Here is a 19,575-nt window from a genome sequence, read left to right as displayed (position 1 = left end):
GAAGGTCTACAACACTGCTTAGCCCTTAATACAAGCAGTAATAGTCAGTGATACAGTTAATCGCTGTTACTCAGCGTCGGATACGCAGTGCATCCATTGACATACACTACTTGTCAGGATCACCTTCACCTGTGGTCAGGATCCAGAACTGTCGTCAGAGTTCATCGATTCAAATCAACTCAGAGAAAAAGAAAATACGTGCCAGATTGATTCGAGAAGCGAGCACAGACCATGGTGAAGATCTGTCACTGCATTACTTATTTTTTCAACAGCTGGCTCGGGAGCTAGCAGCGGGTTTATATAAGTCCTAGAGAACCGACAGCCTAACCAATTACGCACCATATGCCATTGCCATGCCACCAATCCTGAGAATCAAGAACGAACAGCACAAGTACAACCACCGCTACGCCAAGAATCTCCTCAAACCACTAAGCTAGCTACGAACAACTTAATTACAGGCCAAGAAAGGAGACTGACTACAGGTACAACCACCGGCCGCTACGCAAAGAATCGAGAGGAATTTCCTCAACTAGCTACGCACAATTCACAAGCCATCCCCAACCAAACCAATGGCGACACAATATATAGTGTATACAGAACGCTACGCTACAGCAGTATGTATGTATATGCATATGCAGGAAGGATCTTTTCAGGCGAGGATGTAGTAGGGCCGGTCGCCGTCGATGCCGGGCAGCTCCGGCGGCATCTTTAGGATGACGTAGACGGAGTAGACGATGCCGGGGACGTAGCCGAGCACCGTCAGCAGCAGGGAGATGAAGAACTGCGACTGCACACGCAGATGCCGACTCAGAACTCAGAACTCAGAAGATAGTTCAGCAAATCACTACTACGGCTAATGTAGGGCTGAATAAGGAAGGAGTAGTGGTTGGTTGCTTACGCTGCAGCAGCCGTAGCGGAAGAAAACGCCGAGCGGCGGGAGCACGGCGGCGAAGATGATCTCCAGGCACGTCGAGCAGCCGCCGGAGCTCATCCTGGCCCCCGGCTCTAACTAGCAGACAGAATGGTTGTCGGACGGAGGCGGCTCAGGCTTTAAACCGGATGAGGACTCAGCCGCCAGCAAGCAAAACCTCGTTGGGATCGGAGGAATGATGCGGAATCGGGCGGTGGCTGCCGGGAGAAGATGCCGAACGCCCACGAGCCCTTTGTGCGTCGCTGACTCGACGCCGCTGTCAGATTATTAGTTGGATCATCATTTTGCGTTGCGGCGTAGAGTAGCTAACAAACTATGCGAATTTCCGGCTCAGAATATTCCGCGTGTCCGGTACACAGTGCAGATGCGATCGATCCGCGCGATCCGTCCGGCTCGACGAACGATCGCCTTTGATTTAATCGCGCGCGCGGCTCTAGCACGCAAACAGTTTCTTCCACGTTTCCGCCTACCCTCGCTGCTCCTCCGACTCTGACACAAGAACTTAAACAGTGAAGTAGATACGGCGTCTCCCTCTCACGCGAGATCAGCGCGTGTTAGGCTACGATCACGGGCTTCACGGCATCGGGCATGGTGGTAATTTAGAATTTCTCTGTACGACGGCTTCAGATATGCAGAGATCTCGAGCTGGACATACGTCCTCCAAGCGTGCTGCCTGCCACCCATGAGACCGTGAATCCGTGATCCATGTCAAGTGAAGTGCTAGTGCGTGTAGGGGCCAGGAATAAACACATGGGTTTGGCGAGCCGTTCAGTTTGCACTGTGATTAGTTCAGATCCCTAAGTATTGATTATGTCTTAGTACCCAAGTAAGTTTCTTGTGCTCCTCGTGTATTTATAATTTTTTTTTCGCTACTCGTGTTTTTCGTTGTAATAGTCGTCTGGGCCTTCAAGGTCCATAGAACTCTGTTTTGTAAGGGCCTACTACAAAGCCCAGCACATGCACGATGCTGGCAGGTTGGGCTAGGCTGGCGTGCATGAATGGGTAGGAAACAAGATTAGAGGCATTGTGGGCCATGAAAATATTGAGGAATAAGGACGGGCCTCGGGCTAGACCTAAATCACCTCATTAGTTTTTTTAGGGGAAAATCAACTCATTAGAGAGATGGCTCTGGTATTTTGGGGAGTTGCTATATGCCGACCGGGTCGGCGTGAACGGGGTGCCGCACACCCCCTCCGACCCGGCGGCTATTAATTAGGCCGCGGCCCATTAGGTAATGTTTTTTTTCTTTTTTCTGTTTACAATTCTGTTTTAAAAACCTAAATTTTTTTGTTTCTTTTTATGTTTCCAAAATTTGTTCAAAATTTTCTGTATATAGATCTTATAAATATACAATTTTACTTTTAATTTTTTTGAAATTCGTTAAAAAAATCAAATTTGTTTAAAATTCGAAAATCGTTAAAAAAATCAAAATCTGTTCAAAAATTCAGAAATTGTTCAAAATACGAAAATAGTTCAAATTTCGAAAATTCTTTCAAAACTCAAAATTAGTTCAAATTTCAAAATTCGTTCAAAACTCAAAATTTGCTCAAATTTCGAAATTCGTTCAAAACTAAAATTTGTATAAATTTTGAAATTCATTCAAATTTTAAAATTATTCAAAATTCAAAATTCATTCAACTTTCGAATATGAAAAAAAATTAAATGAAAATTTTCAAAAATTATTTTGAACAGAAAAATAAAATGATAAAAATAAACACAGAAAAGAAAAGGTAAAAAGAAAAAAGGAACCCGAAAAGAAAAACCGTAGCAAAACGGAAAAACCAAAGTGGTATATGGGCCTGGCCCATGCTCGGGGAGGGTGTGCGGCGATCCATATATTTTGGGCTATAATATAGAAACATGACCATCCTATACATGTGTTTGACCTACCAACAACGGCCACACTACCACATCTTAACATTCTAATAAGTGTGAGCAAATAACCAAATCCTTGTGAAGTAACTAGATTAAGGGCCACTTCTTTTGGGCTTATGCTTATAGAGAAGCCGGCTTATGAATTCCGGTGGAGAGAAACACCGGTGGGGAGAAGCTCTGAGAAACTGTCTAGGACACTTCTTTTTGGCTTATGAAAATTGAGCTATCTTTTGTGTTGTGTTGTGTAAAGACTATAAAGCCCCTAAAATTCAATTGTGCCTTTGTCAATACTTAATATTGTATTGTTGCTTGTTTTAGACATATGTAAGCAAGAAAATGAGAACCAGGCCATTCTTGTGATGCCATTCTATGTAAAATGGCCATAACAGGACAAAGTTGCAATGCTTACACTGTAGTTTGCAAAAAAAAAATTATCAAACAACGACATGTGCAGATTTCTGAATTTTACAACACAAGATCAAATTGTATCCATCACAAATGTCACAAAATCACATCTCCACATATCAATACAGTGAGGCACCGGCCCAAATTTTGCACTCCACGCATCATAAATTTCAGAAAATTGAAGTCGGAGTGACGAGGTACTAGCAGGCGGAGGGATGCATCTTGTGTGGTCGAGCTTACTGGAGGACGGAGCTCCAAAGATGGACTGGTCGGCGGCAGCGACGGCGGATGGAACTTGTCCTCGACAGCGGCACCAGTCCGTGCTGCAGGTGGAGATGCGGCCGCGAGCGGGCAGGGACTGTAGCGGCGATAGGCGGAGAGGCTGTGGGCGGCGCCGGCTAGGGGTCGTCATCAACTGGCCGAGGTGTCAACCGGCGGCGACGGAACTTTGCTGCGGGAGGATGGCTCGCGGCGAGTAGCTGTGGGGCGGGTCCGGTAGCGGCTAGAGGATTTTGACAAGGCTAGATAACACGCAGGTGAGTAGCCTCCCACTCCTTTAGGTGCGGTGTGAATATTGTGTCTTCCAGCATGTTGTCTAGACGATGGTCTGCCGCTCTTCCCATCTTTGCTCTCTTTGCCTCACGGTACCCAACTATATCTGGCCATGGGCAGCCCGGCCCGAACGGCCCAGCCCGGCCCGGCCCGAAATTCCCGGGCTGGGCCATGCCTGATCTGTCTGCTGGGCCGGGCCTGGGCCTGGAAATTTGGCCCGACGTGTAACTCGGGCCGGGCCTGGGTACTAATTTTAGCCCGAATTTGGCCCGGCCCGGCCCGACCAGCCTACCTCTACTTCCCACCTCAGCCCAAGACTGGCCCAAGAGAGCACCACACAACCTAACCAGCTAACCCCACGAGGCCACGACCCCATCCACACGCACATAGCAAAACCCCAGAATCCCCACCCAGATAGAACCCTAGCTCCACCCGCACCTCCTTCCCGTGGAGCGCCGCCGCCGCCGCCCCTACGTCGTCCGCAGCCGCCGCCCCTGCATCGTCCGCAGCCGCCGCCCCTGCGTCGTCCGCAGCCACCTCACCTCCATCCTCGCCTGCGGCCGTCGACCTGAGCCGTCGCCCGTGGCCGGCCGAACCTCCGTCCTCGCCAGCAGCCGCCGCCCCTGCGTCATCCGCGGCCGCCGCACGTCCGTCCTCGCCCGCGGCTGTCGACCTGCGTCGTCGCCCGCGGTCGACCTGTATCGCCGTCCTCATCCGTCGATCTGCGTCGTCGCCCGCGGCCGGCCTCTCCAGTTTTGATGTTGTTTGATGTGAAAACAATGTAGTTTTGGTGTTCTTTGGTGTCAAATCTGATGTAAACTATGCTGCTTTGATATTCGTGGTATGTGCTGTTGTAATCGATTGAACACACTGACTAAAATAGCCATTTATTTGCTGCTGAAAAAAGGTGCAAAGTATCAGCATCGGGCCATCGGGCCGGGCTCGGGCCATCGGGCTTTTGCGTCGGGCCGGGCTCGGGCCTAAGAAACAACGAATTTCGTCGGGCCGGGTCAGGCCTGGGCCTGACCTTCTAGCGTCGGGCTTCTTTTGGCCCGGCCCGAAGCCCGGCCCGGCCCGAGATATGCCCAGGTATATACCCAACCAATAAGAGAACATGACTAGACCATAGGCACGATAAGTAGTGCAATCATTATAGGTCCTTCGGGTGCAAATGTATATATATGTCCACCCAAAGCATACCTAGGTGATACTCGATCGAATAGACTGATTTGACTTTCTTTTGCAGACCACACTTTGCAAGAAGGTACACATGAGCTCATATTTGGTATCTATTCTTACTTCGATTGGGGCGAGGGGAGATTTGTGATATTCACTCACTTATTTATACATTTTTTACTTCTTTATAAACAAATATGATTACAGTTTTAGAATTAAAGATTTTCTTTTATCAAACTAAGATGTCTACATACACTACTATGCAGAGTTACAAAAGCGGGATCCGCTTTGTCCCGCAAAATACACGAACTAGTACAAATTACATTATGTAAGGCTCTTCAAAACCTTTGTAATCAAATCCATCTCGTGAACTTTAAGTCTGCTACAGTTAATAAAAGCATCATCATACGAAGGACGGAGCTAGAGATAAGAGCATCTCAACTCGCCCCCCCCCCCCCGACGAGGCCCCCGGCGAGCATTTTTTACATCCGGACGGCGAAAATCGGTCCAGTAGCGCCCCCGGTTCCTCGTTTTCGTCCGGATTTGGCCCTTCATCCATCCGGCGAGCCCACGCCGTCCCCGGTCCCCCGGGGCGCGCTCGGGGACTCCGGATGAAACGTTTTGGCGCGAAACACCGTGTGGACCCGCGTAGTCGGCGACAGGAAAACCAAATCCTGTCGATTTTCCCTCCATTCCCTCCAATTTGCTTGCATATCCCCATTCTCTCCCGCCGAATTTCTCCATTCCCCTCGTCTTCCGAGTTCCGGTTCCCGGCGGCGCCTTCTCCTCCACCACCGCTCTCCTCCTCATCTTCTCGTCCACCACAATGCCGCCGAAGGGGACGACGAGGAAGCCGCGGGCGAGGAAGGAGCGGCCGCCGGGCATGACGAACGCACAGTGGGCGGCGGACGAGAAACGGCGCGAGATCGAAACAAGCTGCAGGGCGGAGAGGGTGAAAAAAGCCGCCGCTAAGAGGGCGGCGGCGGCGGCCCAGGAGGAGCAAGCGAGGAAGATGAGCATGGCCTTCGGCGGCGGCGGCGGCTCCATGTTCCCCGGCCAATGGCCGGCGCAAGGTACAAGCAGTTCCCCGTCGACCTTCTCCCCTACGATGTACTCGCCGTCGGCGACCGCCATGTTCCAAGAGGGCGCCTACGTCCAACCGTCCAGGTTCACGCCGTCGCCGCCCGAGCTTGACATCGGCGGCAGCGGCGGCCAGTTCGAGGGCACCTCGCCGGTCATGCGACGAGGGCCGCTCCCGTTCGGTGCGACGGCGGCGCCGAACGATGAGGCGATCCACGAGATGATCACCTCCGGCTCCGTGGCCGCCGCTGCGAGCCCGAGGTTCTTCATGGACGCCGCCGCCGCGAGCCCGGGGTTCTTCACGCAAGAGGAGGCGAGGGCGACGGCAGCTGTGGCAGCGCGCAAGGATCATGTGGAGGATGTTGCCGACGGAAGCCAAGCCGTCGAAGAACAAGAAGACGAAGAACAAGGAGAGACAACTCAAGCCGACGTCAACCTGTCGAAGGGGAAGAAGAAGAGGAAGAAGGACTCGCCGCCTGCCGAACCGCGTATCAAATGGACGTCGAAGGAAGAGGAGTGCCTCGCCGAAGCTTGGATGACCGTGTCCACGAACGGCATAATCGGTGCCAATCAGTCGTTCGACACCTATTGGCTTCGAGTGAAGCAGGCGTACGAGGAACGCAAACTCGTCGATCCCTACTTCAACAAGACGAACATGAACGTGTACCGGGGAGAGAAGGCAATGGCCACCCATTGGGGGATCATGCAGACGGCGTGCAGCAAATGGCACGGCATACAGGAGGAGGTCGAGAAACGGCCGATCAGCGGCCATGACTTGGAGCAAAAGGTATGTTCCGTCGACCCTGCATCACCGAGGTACATCGTCGTTAGCTGACCCGTTTCGCCGTTCTCTTTTTTCCCCAGCTGCGCCGAGCTTTGGACATGTACGCGGACGACACCGGCCTGCAGTTCAAGTTCCTCAACGTCTACGCCCGCCTCGAGCACTGCGAGAAGTGGAAGGAAACTCGCACAACCCTCTCGAAGAGCAAGACCGAGCAGTACAACCCCGACGCGCCGGCGGCTTGCGCGTCGGAAGGGCGCCCTGAACTCGGCCAGAAGAAGCTGAAAGAGCTCAAACGGACGGACAGTCCCGCCGACAAGATGCAGGCGTCGATCGACAAGTGCTTGGCCGACTTGAGGTCGCACGCCGACGGAAGGAACGACAAGTTCGACGGCAGGTGGCGGGAGATGCTCGCCAACCAGGGCGCCCGGATCGCACTGCTGAAGACGACGGCGGCGGCGAAGAAGAGGAACACAGACTTGGCGTTCCTGATGGGCGGCGGCGACATGGAACTGATGGACGAGGAGACGAGGAATTGGTACCAGGGCCACCGCAGCGACATCCTCCGAGCCCCTCCGGCGTGTCCTTCGTCTTCTCCACCGGCTCCTACCTGGTCTACCTCACCATCTACCTCGTCGACTGCGGCTGCTTCGACGTCCACTGCCGCTGTTTCCTCGCCGGCCGCCGCAGCCGTTTCGGCCACGGCGTGTGAGGAAACTGGTCCGTCGGACACCGCCGTGCCGGCCGGGACTGCCGACGAGCCTGTCTCCGTGTAATTTCCCTCCGATCGCCGATCTGTGGCTGATCCTTTTGCTCCTTTTGCCGATCAACTGGCCGTGCTTGTAGCGCGGGACGGCGATTTGTTTGAACTTAAACTCTATCCGCCGAACTCCGGGTGGACGACTGGAAATACGGTACTCCCCACGACTTAATTTCGTCCAATCCGGCGGTTGTTTCGTCCGGATTTGGGCGTGGGGAGCGCCAACGAGTGGGGATGCTCTAACCACTGTAGACAAGAAACTACTTTGGTGTTACCCTTTATTTCGTCAAAGTTTCATGTTTGCATCATTTTTATTAATCTTGTATAGTCAAAACCTCATCAATATTTTAGGGGGCAAAGATAGGAACCGAACAAGCAAGGCAAAGCCAATTTAGTTATAGAAACATGACCATTCTATACATGTGTTTGACCTACGCCACACTATCACATCTTAACATTCTAATAAGTGCAAATAATCAAATCCTCGTGAAGTAACTAGATTGATAGTCGTTGCTAGAGCTCATACAAAACACCCTGTGAAAACTTTCTAATTGTAGATCTAACAACTAGGGTAGGCTGCTCGCATGACGATTGTGGCATGGAGTGCGCCGTAATTCACTACATATGCTCCTCCACCCTAGACATGCTAGAGGATTTTGCCAAGGCTAAATAACACGCAGCTGAGTAGCCTCCCACTTCTTTATGTGTATGTGTATTCTGAATATTGTGTCTTCCAGCATCTTGTCTAGAATCTAGACAATGTCGTGCCTCTCTTCTCATATTTGTTCTCTTTGCCTCAGGGTACCTAACCAGTAACTGAACATGACTAGACCATATATGCACGGTAAGTAATGCAACCATTATAGATTTTTTTTTTTTGAACAAAGCAGGCGCCATAGGCGCTTATATTTCATTCAGCTCAAATGCACAGTACATCATGAAGTACAAATCCCTGTAAAGCAAAGTTTTGGAGAGAAATAGCCGAGGGACAAGAACCTACACTTCTGTGAGCTGAATTTAGACAAGAAAATATAGGCAACGACTCATTTCGTCGAAGTGCCTTTTTTGCACAGTCATGAGCTACTCCATTCAGGTTTCTCTTGATGTGATATATCTTTGGAATAATGTGTTCCGATGCTCTCTTATAATCTGCAATTTGCTGTCGAAGTTCCCATGGCACTTGCTCATCTGTAACTGAAGGAGCAGCAGCCGCTTTTGATAAGGTAAGATTATCGGTTAGAAAAGTGACTTCTTTTGCTTGGACCTGTGCTGCAACCTTTGAAGCAAGAAGAAGAGCAGCTGCTTCAGCAAGAAGAGGCGAAGGAGGTCGGACTGTCGAGGCCTGGATCATGATAGTTTCTTCCCTGTTTTGTTCAGCAATCTGGCAGTAAAGGCCCAAGCCTGTCCTCTCAATTCCTTGAGCAGCTGATGGATTTATTTTCCTCCATGTCGCATCCGAGAAGATCTTGCTCCCTTTAATTTGCAAATCTGTGTTGATTGTACTCCCTGGGTATGCCAACTCCTGTTGTATGCCTGTTTTTGGTTGCACCACTTGTACTGAATCCTGCATTACATCAAGTAATTCTAGATTTTGCTTAATAGCATTAGTCATGTGATGAACCTGTAATGGTGTACTATCTTTTTTATTAAACAGGCAATCATTTCTGGCTTTCCATAAACACCACATAAAAGTAAGAATATTTTCAATACTACCATTGGGATGATTCATACTAAGAAGCCTGTTAAGAATTTGAGTTATAGAATCAGAGGGAGAGGCTATTTGATCAATTCTCAGATTCCAGGGATGCATGAACCAAACAGCTCTAGCATAAGCACAAAGAAAAAGAAGGTGTTGATCTGTTTCTTCCAGATTGCATCTACAACAAAGTTTACTGATGTGTTTACTGTATTTACCAGCTCTTTCTCCTGAAGAAATAGCTTTCCTTATAATTCTCCAACCAAAAGTTTTTATTCTCGGAATTATATTGTTGTTTTTCCAAATAGATTGGAGGAGATGTTTAGTATTTTCACTTACCTGCCTTGGTCTTGGTTCCCCTTGTTCAAACAGCTTTTCAAGGCACACCCTGTAGGCGCTTTTGGAGTTGCACTTACCTGTTGGCGTAAGCTTCCAACAAAGGCAATCTTCATCCTGTGTATTAATAATTGGAGTGTTTTTTATTATCTCCGCCATCTGTTCCTGAAATAAAGAGTCAATTAGCTGTTCATTCCAATTTTTTTGTCCAGGTATCCAAAGGTCTTTGACATGGCTTGGATAGGAGTAATTTCCAGGTTGTATTATCAAGGAATCATACACCTGACCCCACCCTTCACACCAGGGTGTGCTCCAAATAGAAATCTGGCCCATAGTGATTTGGTAGAAAGAATGGGCTTTGAGGATGGGTAGGATTTTGAGGATGGAGGCCCAAAAGGCTGACTTGGGGACATTTGAATTCGGGCGCCAAAGAGAAGAGTCGGGGAAATATTTTGATTTCAGAACTTGGTGAAGAAAAGTGTGAGGCTGATCTGCTAATCTCCATGCAGCCATAAGAATAAGACCCTGATTGATTGCCTGCAAATTTCTAATACCTAAACCTCCTTCTTTTTTTGGCATACATATGTCTTTCCAAGCCCTTAAGCATAAGCTCCTGGAATTTGAGTCTTTCCTGATACCTGTCCACCAGAAATTCCTAATAATGGAGGTGAGCTTTGCAATAAACTTTTTTGAGAAAAGTATATTCGACATGTAGTAAACAGGAATGGATGAGAAAACAGATTTAATTAATTCCAATCTAGCTGCATGAGAAAGTTGGTCTGCCTTATAAGTTGAAAGTTTGGTTTTGAATTTATCTATGACAAAGTTATAAGCAGCATTTCTATCTTTCCCTGGAATGATAAGAGGATATCCAAGATGAATGAAGTTTGCATCTATAATTGGGACAGGAAATATATTTCGAATCATATGGGTAACATGGTTGTCAACATGCTTACTGAAAAGTATTCCCGATTTTGTCCAATTTGGAGTTTGTCCTGATCTGTTGCAAAAGTCCTGGAGTACCTGTTTCATGTTTGTCGCTTCTTGTTCCGTGGCTTGACCGCACACCAGAAGATCATCCGCAAACAACAGAGAATGAATAGGCAGACAGTTTGGACCCAATTTAATACCTGCAAAGTTATTAGCAGCCATAGCTTCCTGCAAAGCAATCGATAGTTCATTTATGGCAAGGACAAACAAGTACGGCGATAACGGACAACCTTGTCGTATGCCTCTGTCACCTTTGAATTTAGCAAAAGCCTGACCATTAATGACAACTGAAAAGGTAGGGGATGAGACACAGGCATGAATGAGATTTATAAAATGACCATGCAGCCCTTTACGTGTTAGAGCCTCGACAATGAAATTCCACTCTAATCTATCAAACGCTTTGGCAAGATCAATTTTTAACATGAAAGCTTTATGTTTCCAAGAACTAATAACAAAGGAGTGAGTAATTTCTTGGGCAATGATAATATTGTTGCTTATCCTTCTACCCTCAATAAAAGCTTGTTGTGATGGATGGATGTAATCAGGCAAATGGGGTTTAAGTCTATTGGCAATGCATTTGGCTATAATTTTGTAAACTACATTGCAAAGACTAATAGGCCTGTAATCCGCAGGCACAAGAGGAACCAGTTTTTTCGGAATAAGCGCAATATGAGTGTCATTTATATGGTTGGGCATGATACCTGTTTGGAAGAAAGTCCTGACAAGTTGGATGACATCTTGTCCAATCCAGCTCCATGTAGCTATGTAGAACTCAACGTTAAAGCCATCTGGTCCAGGGGAAGCGTTTTTCTTCATATCCTTGAGTGTATCTAAAATCTCTTTTTCATCAGGGATAGTGTAAGTGTAATCATCTAGATCGTGAGGTAACTGAGTGTATATGAAGGGCCTGCCATTGTTAGTTTGAGTGGAAGCAAATATAGATCGGAAGTAGTTAACAAAAGTATTACTAATTTGGTCCGGCATATAATGTAAAATGTTATTTTCATCTTTCACCGAGACAATAGTATTCTTTCTTCTTCGCTTAACAATGGCTCTATGGAAAAAAGCAGTGTTTCTATCACCATCTCTGACCCAATGCTTCTTAGCTCTTTGCATATAGGAATCAGTTAATTTAGTCAAAGTTTGCTCATACCTTATGCTTAGAGAAGCCTCTTTAGCATGATCTTGCTGCTGTTCTGGCTTTAATTGAATTTGTTTGATTTGATCCTCCAAGTTGTTCAGCTCCTGTTGCAAAGGCTTCTTTTTTTTACACCATATCCTTAGTTGGCCTGCAAGATGGTTAGTTCTATTCGAGAAGTTTTTGTTTCTGGAAACAGTCCAAGCCTTTTTTGCATATTCATTGAAATCATCTTCTTTGAGCCACCAATTTTCAAACTTAAAAGATTTTTTTATCCTTCTAACCGGGCCCTCCGTAGAGAGTAGAATGGCCGCATGATCACTAAGAGAGTGAATAATAGGCATATTGTAAACATTAGAGATGGGAAAAACATCACACCAATCAGCATTAACAAGGCATCTATCCAATCTTTCATAAGTCGGTTTGGACGAAAAACGCTTATTAGTCCAAGTGTAAGCGGGGCCGCTAAATCCAAGATCAAATAAACCACAATTTTTAACAAAGGATCTGAAAGCATACAAGCGGCTGCGATTAATATTAGTGGAATTCTTATCCATATCATACAAAAGCTCATTCATGTCTCCCATACAAAGCATAGGCAGCGAGGAATTTTCATGCACAAAAGCAGCAACTTCTTCCCAAATAGCACTAGTTTGACGATGGTACGGATCACCATATATACACACTAAGCCAAACTTAAGATTTCTAGTGCTATAGACTACAGTAGCTAGGATAATATGGAGGCTAGAGCTATGCACAGTCACTTGAAGATCATCATTCCACATCAACCAAAGCCCGCCAGAGCGTCTTCGAGAGGGCACTACAAAGCTATTGTACATGTTAAACCTAGCATTTAGATCATTGCAAGTGAATTTGGAAGATTTGATTTCGGAAACAAAGGTTACCTGAGGTTTAGCACAAGCGATCATCCGGGCAAGATATACCATTTTGTTACTGCCAAGGGTCCTGCCCATACCTTGGCAGTTCCATCCTAAGGCCCTCATGGCGCCCGTGGCGCCTTAAGGGCTGGCGCCGCTGCCTCGAAATCCATGTCCACACTTGCTCTCCCAGAGTCATCACACATAACCTGTGTAGGAGCATCGCTAGGGGTGCCCAATTGAACTTGGCCTTGAACATTTGGCTGGTTCCCGGTTGCATCACAGCCAAGACGATCATTCAAACCCACATAGTACTCGCGAGCCATAGAAGGAGGTGAGAAGTCTCCATGGCGAGAATCTTGTGAAGCCAGAGATTGAGACGGCGACGGTGTGTGTAGTTGCCATGGGTCATGTCCTGTTCCATCATCAGCGCTGCTGAGTGCCGGTGACGAGCAATTTGAACCACCACCGGGGACACCAAATATCCCCAAAGACGGGCCAGCACCTCTGCCGCCAATGCTGCCCACAACCATCTCTTCGGGTTTGCGAATACGACGCCAGGTGGAAGAACCAGGTTTATGGTGTGTAAATCCAAGAGCTCCGTGTCCAGCTCCAGTACTGGCATCTTCCGGAACATCCCAACCAGAAGGTCGACGTCTAGTCCGGCCCCTTGCAGCGGAAAAAGCGGGACTGGGGTTGGAATTTGACTTGGCGATGTTGCTTGGCCTTGCTCCGAGTATTCCTCCTCCGTCTCTTGATTCAGGCGCGGCTTGAAGAGCAGCAGGGAGAGCTCTACTTCCTTCTCTTCCGTCCAGCCGGTCTCCATGGATGAGCCTGGCTCCAAAAGCCGGCGGCGGCGCCTGGGTGAACATGATCTTGCCTTGTGCGTCGCCCGCTTCGCTGGCAGGGATCTGCATCGCCTGCAGATTAGCTCTGAGTTGCGATGAAGAAAAAGGCGCTGGCGGAGTTTGGTTAGGGGAATCAGTGGAAACAAATTGTTGCAGAGATTGGAGAGAGTCTCCATTGAGGTCGGTTTCCTGGCAGGGGATAGCTTTTTTTGCTAGAGGCGGTGGATTTGGGTTTGGGGATGGAAGTGGGCGTTTCAGGGAGTGTTGTGGGAGCAGCGGAGACTGAGAATTTAGAAGTGAAGGATTGGAGAGGCCAAGAGAAGGTGCTTGCATACTGGGGTCCAAGGAGATTGGTAAGGCGAGCTCAATAGCAGATTGCTGGATATGATGGGCGTTCTGTTCTTGTGGAGGTGGTTTTTCAGTCCGAAGAGGACTAGTGCACTCGCGATGACCAAGAGCATCTGGGGCTGGGAACAAAACAGTAGGATGGTTCTCATGTGTCTGTGTGTTATAATTTGCTGCAAACTGTGGTTGTAAAATTGGGTTGTTCTGGTGGTCCAAAGGTGCCCCTGTCACAATGTTCATATCGTTTTCTGGTAGTTGTGGTAAGCCTTGTGTAGTTGAAGATACGGTGAATCCTGTAGCAGTCCGTGGCCTTCTATTTTCAGCAGCTTGAAATATACTAGTGTGCATACTCATATCTGTTTCATCTCTTCTGTTAGGTGGTGTTTCAGTGCTCCTGGCAGGCAGAGTAAAATCTTGTCCCATCTGTTGAGTCATTGATAGTGGAAGAGCTAGTTGTCGACTAGGCGTTGAGACCAGATTACTATCTTGTCCACCAAATGGAGGATGAACCGTGACATACGAGCTGTGTAAACTGTTCTTTGCTAACCTTCCTTTTTCTTTCGGATTTTCAGCGAATAACTTCTGGAGCCTGCTTAATATAGCATTTCCACCTTGGTTGTTGCCTTGGTCACCCATTCTAGTGCTTTGAATCAATTCCGTTGGAATAAAGTTCTCATCAATCACCCATTGACCAAATCTGTGAGATGGTATATCCATTCCTGACTGCCTATTCTTGCATCTCTCAGAAATTAAGCTGTTTCTGATGCTACAGTTCTGTACATTATGGAACATAACACCACAAAATAGACAGATTCTCTTGATTTTCTCATAATGCAGATAAGCTAGACCTGTGGTGCTATCGGCATAGCCAACAATTGCTCTGTCCTTAATTGGGGTGTTCACTGTCAACCTTGCCGTGCCCCAAATGTAGTCTTGCCTAGAAAATAAATTATTCTCTTGCAAGATATGAAATTCTGAAACTGCCCCAACTTGATTCAGAATTTTTGTAAGCAAGTCGATGGATCTCCTATTCCTTGGTATCCCATAAGCTCTAACGGTGACCAGTATATGATCAAATCTGTAATCACTACTTGACTTTGCATTAGTATTTGGATCAAACCAGTCTACAAGAAGATTCTCTGAATTTGCCATCCATGGCTGCCTTGTGTATACTGCAATCATATCTTCTTGTGACCTAAAGTGAGCGATAAAGACTGTATTTGATACCTGAGATATGGCATAGAATCTATCCCTCCATGCCCGGGCCATGGCTTGCTCCAGAGCTTGCTGAGTTATGCTTCGAGGTGTTCCTCCGGTACATGCTATCTTCATAATAAGGCAGAAGGCGAAGTCTAACTCAGCTTGCTGTATCACCTGATTGCTTTGCACTGTGCACAACCCTGGTTCGGCCAAACTCATAGCTTGCACCGTCAGCGCTAGATCTGGGACTCCTATCTTGTCCGGCTCCTTTTGTTGATTGACATTATTTCCGTCCTCATCTTGTTGGTTACCTTCCATCTGACCCAACACAAGAAAGAAGAGGCTATTTTGTGGAGTTATTGGGGAGAGGCTAGATTCGATTGAGAAGGCAAGCAAGAAAGCCGGTGGATTGGAGATTGGATGAAGGAGGAAGGAGAATTTGATTAGGGATTGGGGGCGGAGAAGGCTAGAGTGGCATGTCGCCAGTCGCCATAGAGGACACCGCTTCGGAGAAGTCACGGTTAACAACTTCTGTCAAACTTCCCAGCTCGGACTATTTCTCTCGTCTACGAGCGATTGACATCAACCATTATAGATCATGAGGTTCAAATGTATATATATGCCCCCAAAGCACATCTAGATGATACTCAAATAGACTGATTTGACTTTTTTTAGAGACCACACTTTACAAGAAGGTACACATGATCTCATATTTGGTATCTATTCTTAATTCGATTGAGGTGAGGGGAAACAAGATCTGTGATACTCACTCACTTATTTATAATTTTTTTACTTCTTTATAAACAAATATGATTACTATTTCAGAATTAAAGGTTTTTTTTAACAAACTAAGATGTCTACATAAACTACTATGCATAGTTACAAAAGCGGGATCCGCTTTGTCCGGCAAAACACATGAACTAGTACATATTTTACTATATGAAGTAGTTTCCACATCTTGGTAAATTCCACTATTTGGATTCTGTCATCCAAATCGCCCACTTGCATCCCTACTATTGTAGGACAACCTTTTAAAACAGTCTTGCGTCTTGTATGGCAAGTGGCACTTCGTTCATAAGCCCGTGTCTCGCTTACGCTTGCGAGATATTTGTTTTATTGTGGGCATTACTGGCCTCTTGCGAGAATTTCTAAGATCAAATCATGGCCAACCCTATCATTTTGTGTGCTCATGGCGAGTTAAAATGTTTGGAACAGTTTGTACTGGACGTTTTTACCTTGTCATTAAAGGCATGCTATTTTTTAATCAAATTACACAATTTGAATCTTGAATGTTACTAAAAGGTAAAATTTGTTAGAAAAATTAGTAATATATACATCTCGTGTATATTCAGGAACATATGGGTCCTAGCATTATGATTTTTATCAACAAATGCATTTTGGGGCTAAAGTAACGTTTGTATCTGGCATAAATTTTCAATTTAATTTAGGATGTTTCGCATATGCTCTTATATGTATCTTTATTTTCCATAATATCATGAAATATCAGCTTAAATTTTTAGAGTACTTGGAATGTTTATGAGTCAGAGTAATAACTCACAGATGCTTCTAGAGTATAAGCCTACCAAGCTTAGGTGAAACTAAAAAAAAAATCTAGATAGCTGTAAAATGACAAAGTTAAACCCGCAATATTGGGGGTCAGTATTCAAAACTTGCATTTTATTTTACTCAAATTAAGGCTCAAAAGAAAAATTCACCTTAAACTTACGGTTGTCTACCAAGTAGTTTATACAAGGTTTAGAAATTTTGGGAAGATCGGAGCTAGATACAACAATTCAGACAAAGGACACCGATGTAACTTTTTTTTGGTTTAGTTAGGGTTCTTTGTTGTTGTTCGTGTTTGTATTAGTTAGTTTATATATTGGGTATCTTGTTTAATCCATAGCCTTATAGTTGTTCTGAACGGAAAGAGTAAAATGACATGGAAACCAAAATCTTATTAACAAGGAAAGTCAATTTAGCCGCCGGCTTCCACTCTCATTGAAGCTCGCACTATTTTCCATGTACCAACCGAGCTAATTATAGTTAAGCAAACAAACTACTATATCTAGTCGACAGGTAAGTGGATGTTTAGCTTTAACATTTGTCCACAAATAAGTGGGTGTTTGTTGACATCGTTGGACACGTTTGTTGCAGATCAATCAGCAACAAATTTTATCTTGTTTAACAGCTTTCGTTGTAGCATTACTTTTAAAAAATGTTTCAACAATTTTGTTTTAATATAGAAAATTTTAGCACGCGGGGTGACGATTTTCTTCTTTACCTTAGGGTAAACCACCACGTTGGCGGAATCATTGTCAGCGGAAAAGCGATATACCCTTTTATTTTAAGTGAAGAAACTCAGCACCGCAGGTTGATTTGTCAAAAACCAAGAGAAGAGATGCAAAAGTATGGTAGGGATGTTGGATGCGCACGTGATGATGCGGGGATAATCCCTGATTGAGCGGCCTCAGCCTTGCGAGACAACGCGGATTATTTGCAATGCAAATGAATTTTGGCAATCAATAACCTAAATATTTTTGGTCTTCTATAAGCGTCTCCACCATCCACCCTGGCGTCTCCCTGATGGCGTGCTGCTGGTCTTTTCCCTCTTGGCCGGCCGTGGCGGCGAGGAAGGGGGTTGGGATTTCGCTCATGCTGTTCGGCTGACTCTGGTCTATGTTGCTGCTTCTATCAATTCTCTTTGTGCGGAATACACTGCGATGGATCTTGTCGCTGTGATCTATGGCCGAAAAGGCGGCCCATCATCAACCTCCAAGGCGGAGGCCATCTTCGATCCCAGCTGCTGGAGCTCGACACAGCTTCGCCCCCAAGTGGTTCGTCCCCGGAGGCGTCGAGGTGGCCGGCGGTTGTGGATCTTCGCTGGTGTCGAGAGCACATCGAGCATCTTCTCTCTGATTTCGGCGTTCTGCGCCTCGAGATCGCTGGCGAAAGGCGGAGGAAGATCCCAGGGATTTGATTGCTTTTTGCTTTATTTTCCTAGGGTCTTGTTTGCAAAGTTGGAGCCCTTATCTCTAATTATTAGATTCTCTAGTGCAATAGATGCCAGAGGGGCTTCATGTAAATTGTACCCGCCACTGTTCTCTCGTTTTATAATATAAGCAGCTCTGGGGCCTCCGGGCCCTTCCCTTGTTCAAAAAAAAAAAAAAAAAAAAAATAACCTAAATATTTTTGGTTATGCGATAAGAAAGTATTCGAGAAAGACACTCCCAAAGTTGTGGTTCCATGTATAATCCACTCAAACACAAACCCTCATATTATTTGTTAGTCCAAAATATCTCGGAATCAAAGAGTCCCTCTCCTAAATGGGCCGTGGGAACTCCAGGCGCTATCATGTGAAAGCTAGCCACGCGCCTGTGGACGAGCAGGTGGTGGACACGGCCCCGTCGTGGCCGCCTTGTTTTCTTCCCATCTCTCTCGGCCGACCTCGCGCTGTTTTTTCTGTTCTTTTTTATTTTGGTGTCGACCGGGCTATCATTTTCGCCGTCGATTCCCCACGAGGCCACGAACGCTTCGCCAAAGTTCGCTCTGACCAAGTTGGAGAGGCTGCACAATGCACCAGTATATGTATATCTGTATACTGTCAGTACCACGACAAGAAATGGCCTACGGATCGGAGGAGTAGTGTGTCGGAGCGAGTTGACAGGACAGGTTCCCGTCCCGAGCCCCCACCAGGTTCTCTATCTTGATCAGTTCATAATATACTATACCAGTATTACTCTATATTATTTTGACCTAGCTGCTATTGTTTTGTTGGCTCGACACAGAGAAAACAAACAGCTCCAGGTCCGGGGCGATCCCATACCCTTCCACTGGTCCTCCGCGCCGGGCTTCTCTGGCCGTCGCTGCCGCCGGAGGTGGCGACGCCCTGGTCGGAAAATGCCGGCAAGGGGAGGTGGGCGTGGCACCGCATCGCCTTCTCGCGCCGGGAGTTGAGGCGGTTGACTCGCGCGGGTGCTTCTCGAGCAGAGGGCCGGTCGGGAGTGGCTGATGGCGTGGCGGTGTGGTTGGAGGCGATGTCGGGCGCCGGGCGTGCTGGACGGGAGGATCCGGTCAGTTGGTGAGACGGTGTCCCGGGCTCGATCCAGGCCCGCTCGAGCCTGATCTGGGTCAAAGGATGGTCTGCTTTTACGCGGGGGCACTCTGCTGCCATGCGGGCGACTCCTCTTACGGGTCAGCGCTGCTTGCTACATGCCGTTCGGGAGGTGCAAGGTGTTCCGCAGCCGTTGTCGGATTTCTGTGCTCATCGCCTCCTCTGCGACCGACTAGTGGCGTGGGGTCTGCTGGCCTGGCATGAATAAAGGTGGAGGTCCTAGGGGTTCTCTTGGGTGAAGATGAAGACCTGCATGAGGCATGTCCTTCTTGATCTGGCCGAACTGGTGAGTTCCGGAAGGCTCTCCTGGTGAATGTAGCAATGCATATATTGCCTGGAGTTTGCTGGATCGGGTGGTATTCGGTCGTGCGCACTAATGCTTTTACTCCAACCGTTTGATTGTGACGGGGGTGGCGCGAAGCTCTGTTTTGTGCTACCATCAGGTGACATTATGGTGCATGATGAAGTTAGTG

At 47.1% G+C, this 19,575-nt stretch overlaps 1 protein-coding gene across 1 annotated transcript; it reads right to left on the bottom strand.

The window, feature by feature from the left end:
* Positions 1-649: 649 nt before the first annotated feature.
* Positions 650-991, bottom strand: LOC124684377 (salt stress-induced hydrophobic peptide ESI3-like). Its single transcript, XM_047218700.1, has 2 exons — positions 899-991; positions 650-787 (listed from the first exon to the last, which is right to left on the bottom strand). The coding sequence occupies exons 1-2, from the start codon at positions 989-991 to the stop codon at positions 650-652; spliced, it is 231 nt and encodes a 76-aa protein (XP_047074656.1).
* Positions 992-19,575: the final 18,584 nt, after the last annotated feature.

Source organism: Lolium rigidum, chromosome 1 (assembly GCF_022539505.1).
Source record: "Lolium rigidum isolate FL_2022 chromosome 1, APGP_CSIRO_Lrig_0.1, whole genome shotgun sequence".
Lineage (NCBI taxonomy): Eukaryota > Viridiplantae > Streptophyta > Magnoliopsida > Poales > Poaceae > Lolium > Lolium rigidum.
This window is presented reverse-complemented; position numbering and strand designations above follow the sequence as displayed.

Excerpts from the sequence above, each read along its gene's own strand:
- LOC124684377 (XM_047218700.1), bottom strand. The coding sequence starts at position 991 with ATGAGCTCCGGCGGCTGCTCGACGTGCCTGGAGATCATCTTCGCCGCC. Across the intron at positions 788-898 it reads TCCGCTACGGCTGCTGCAGC|TCGCAGTTCTTCATCTCCCT; the intron begins GTAAGCAACCAA and ends CTGCGTGTGCAG.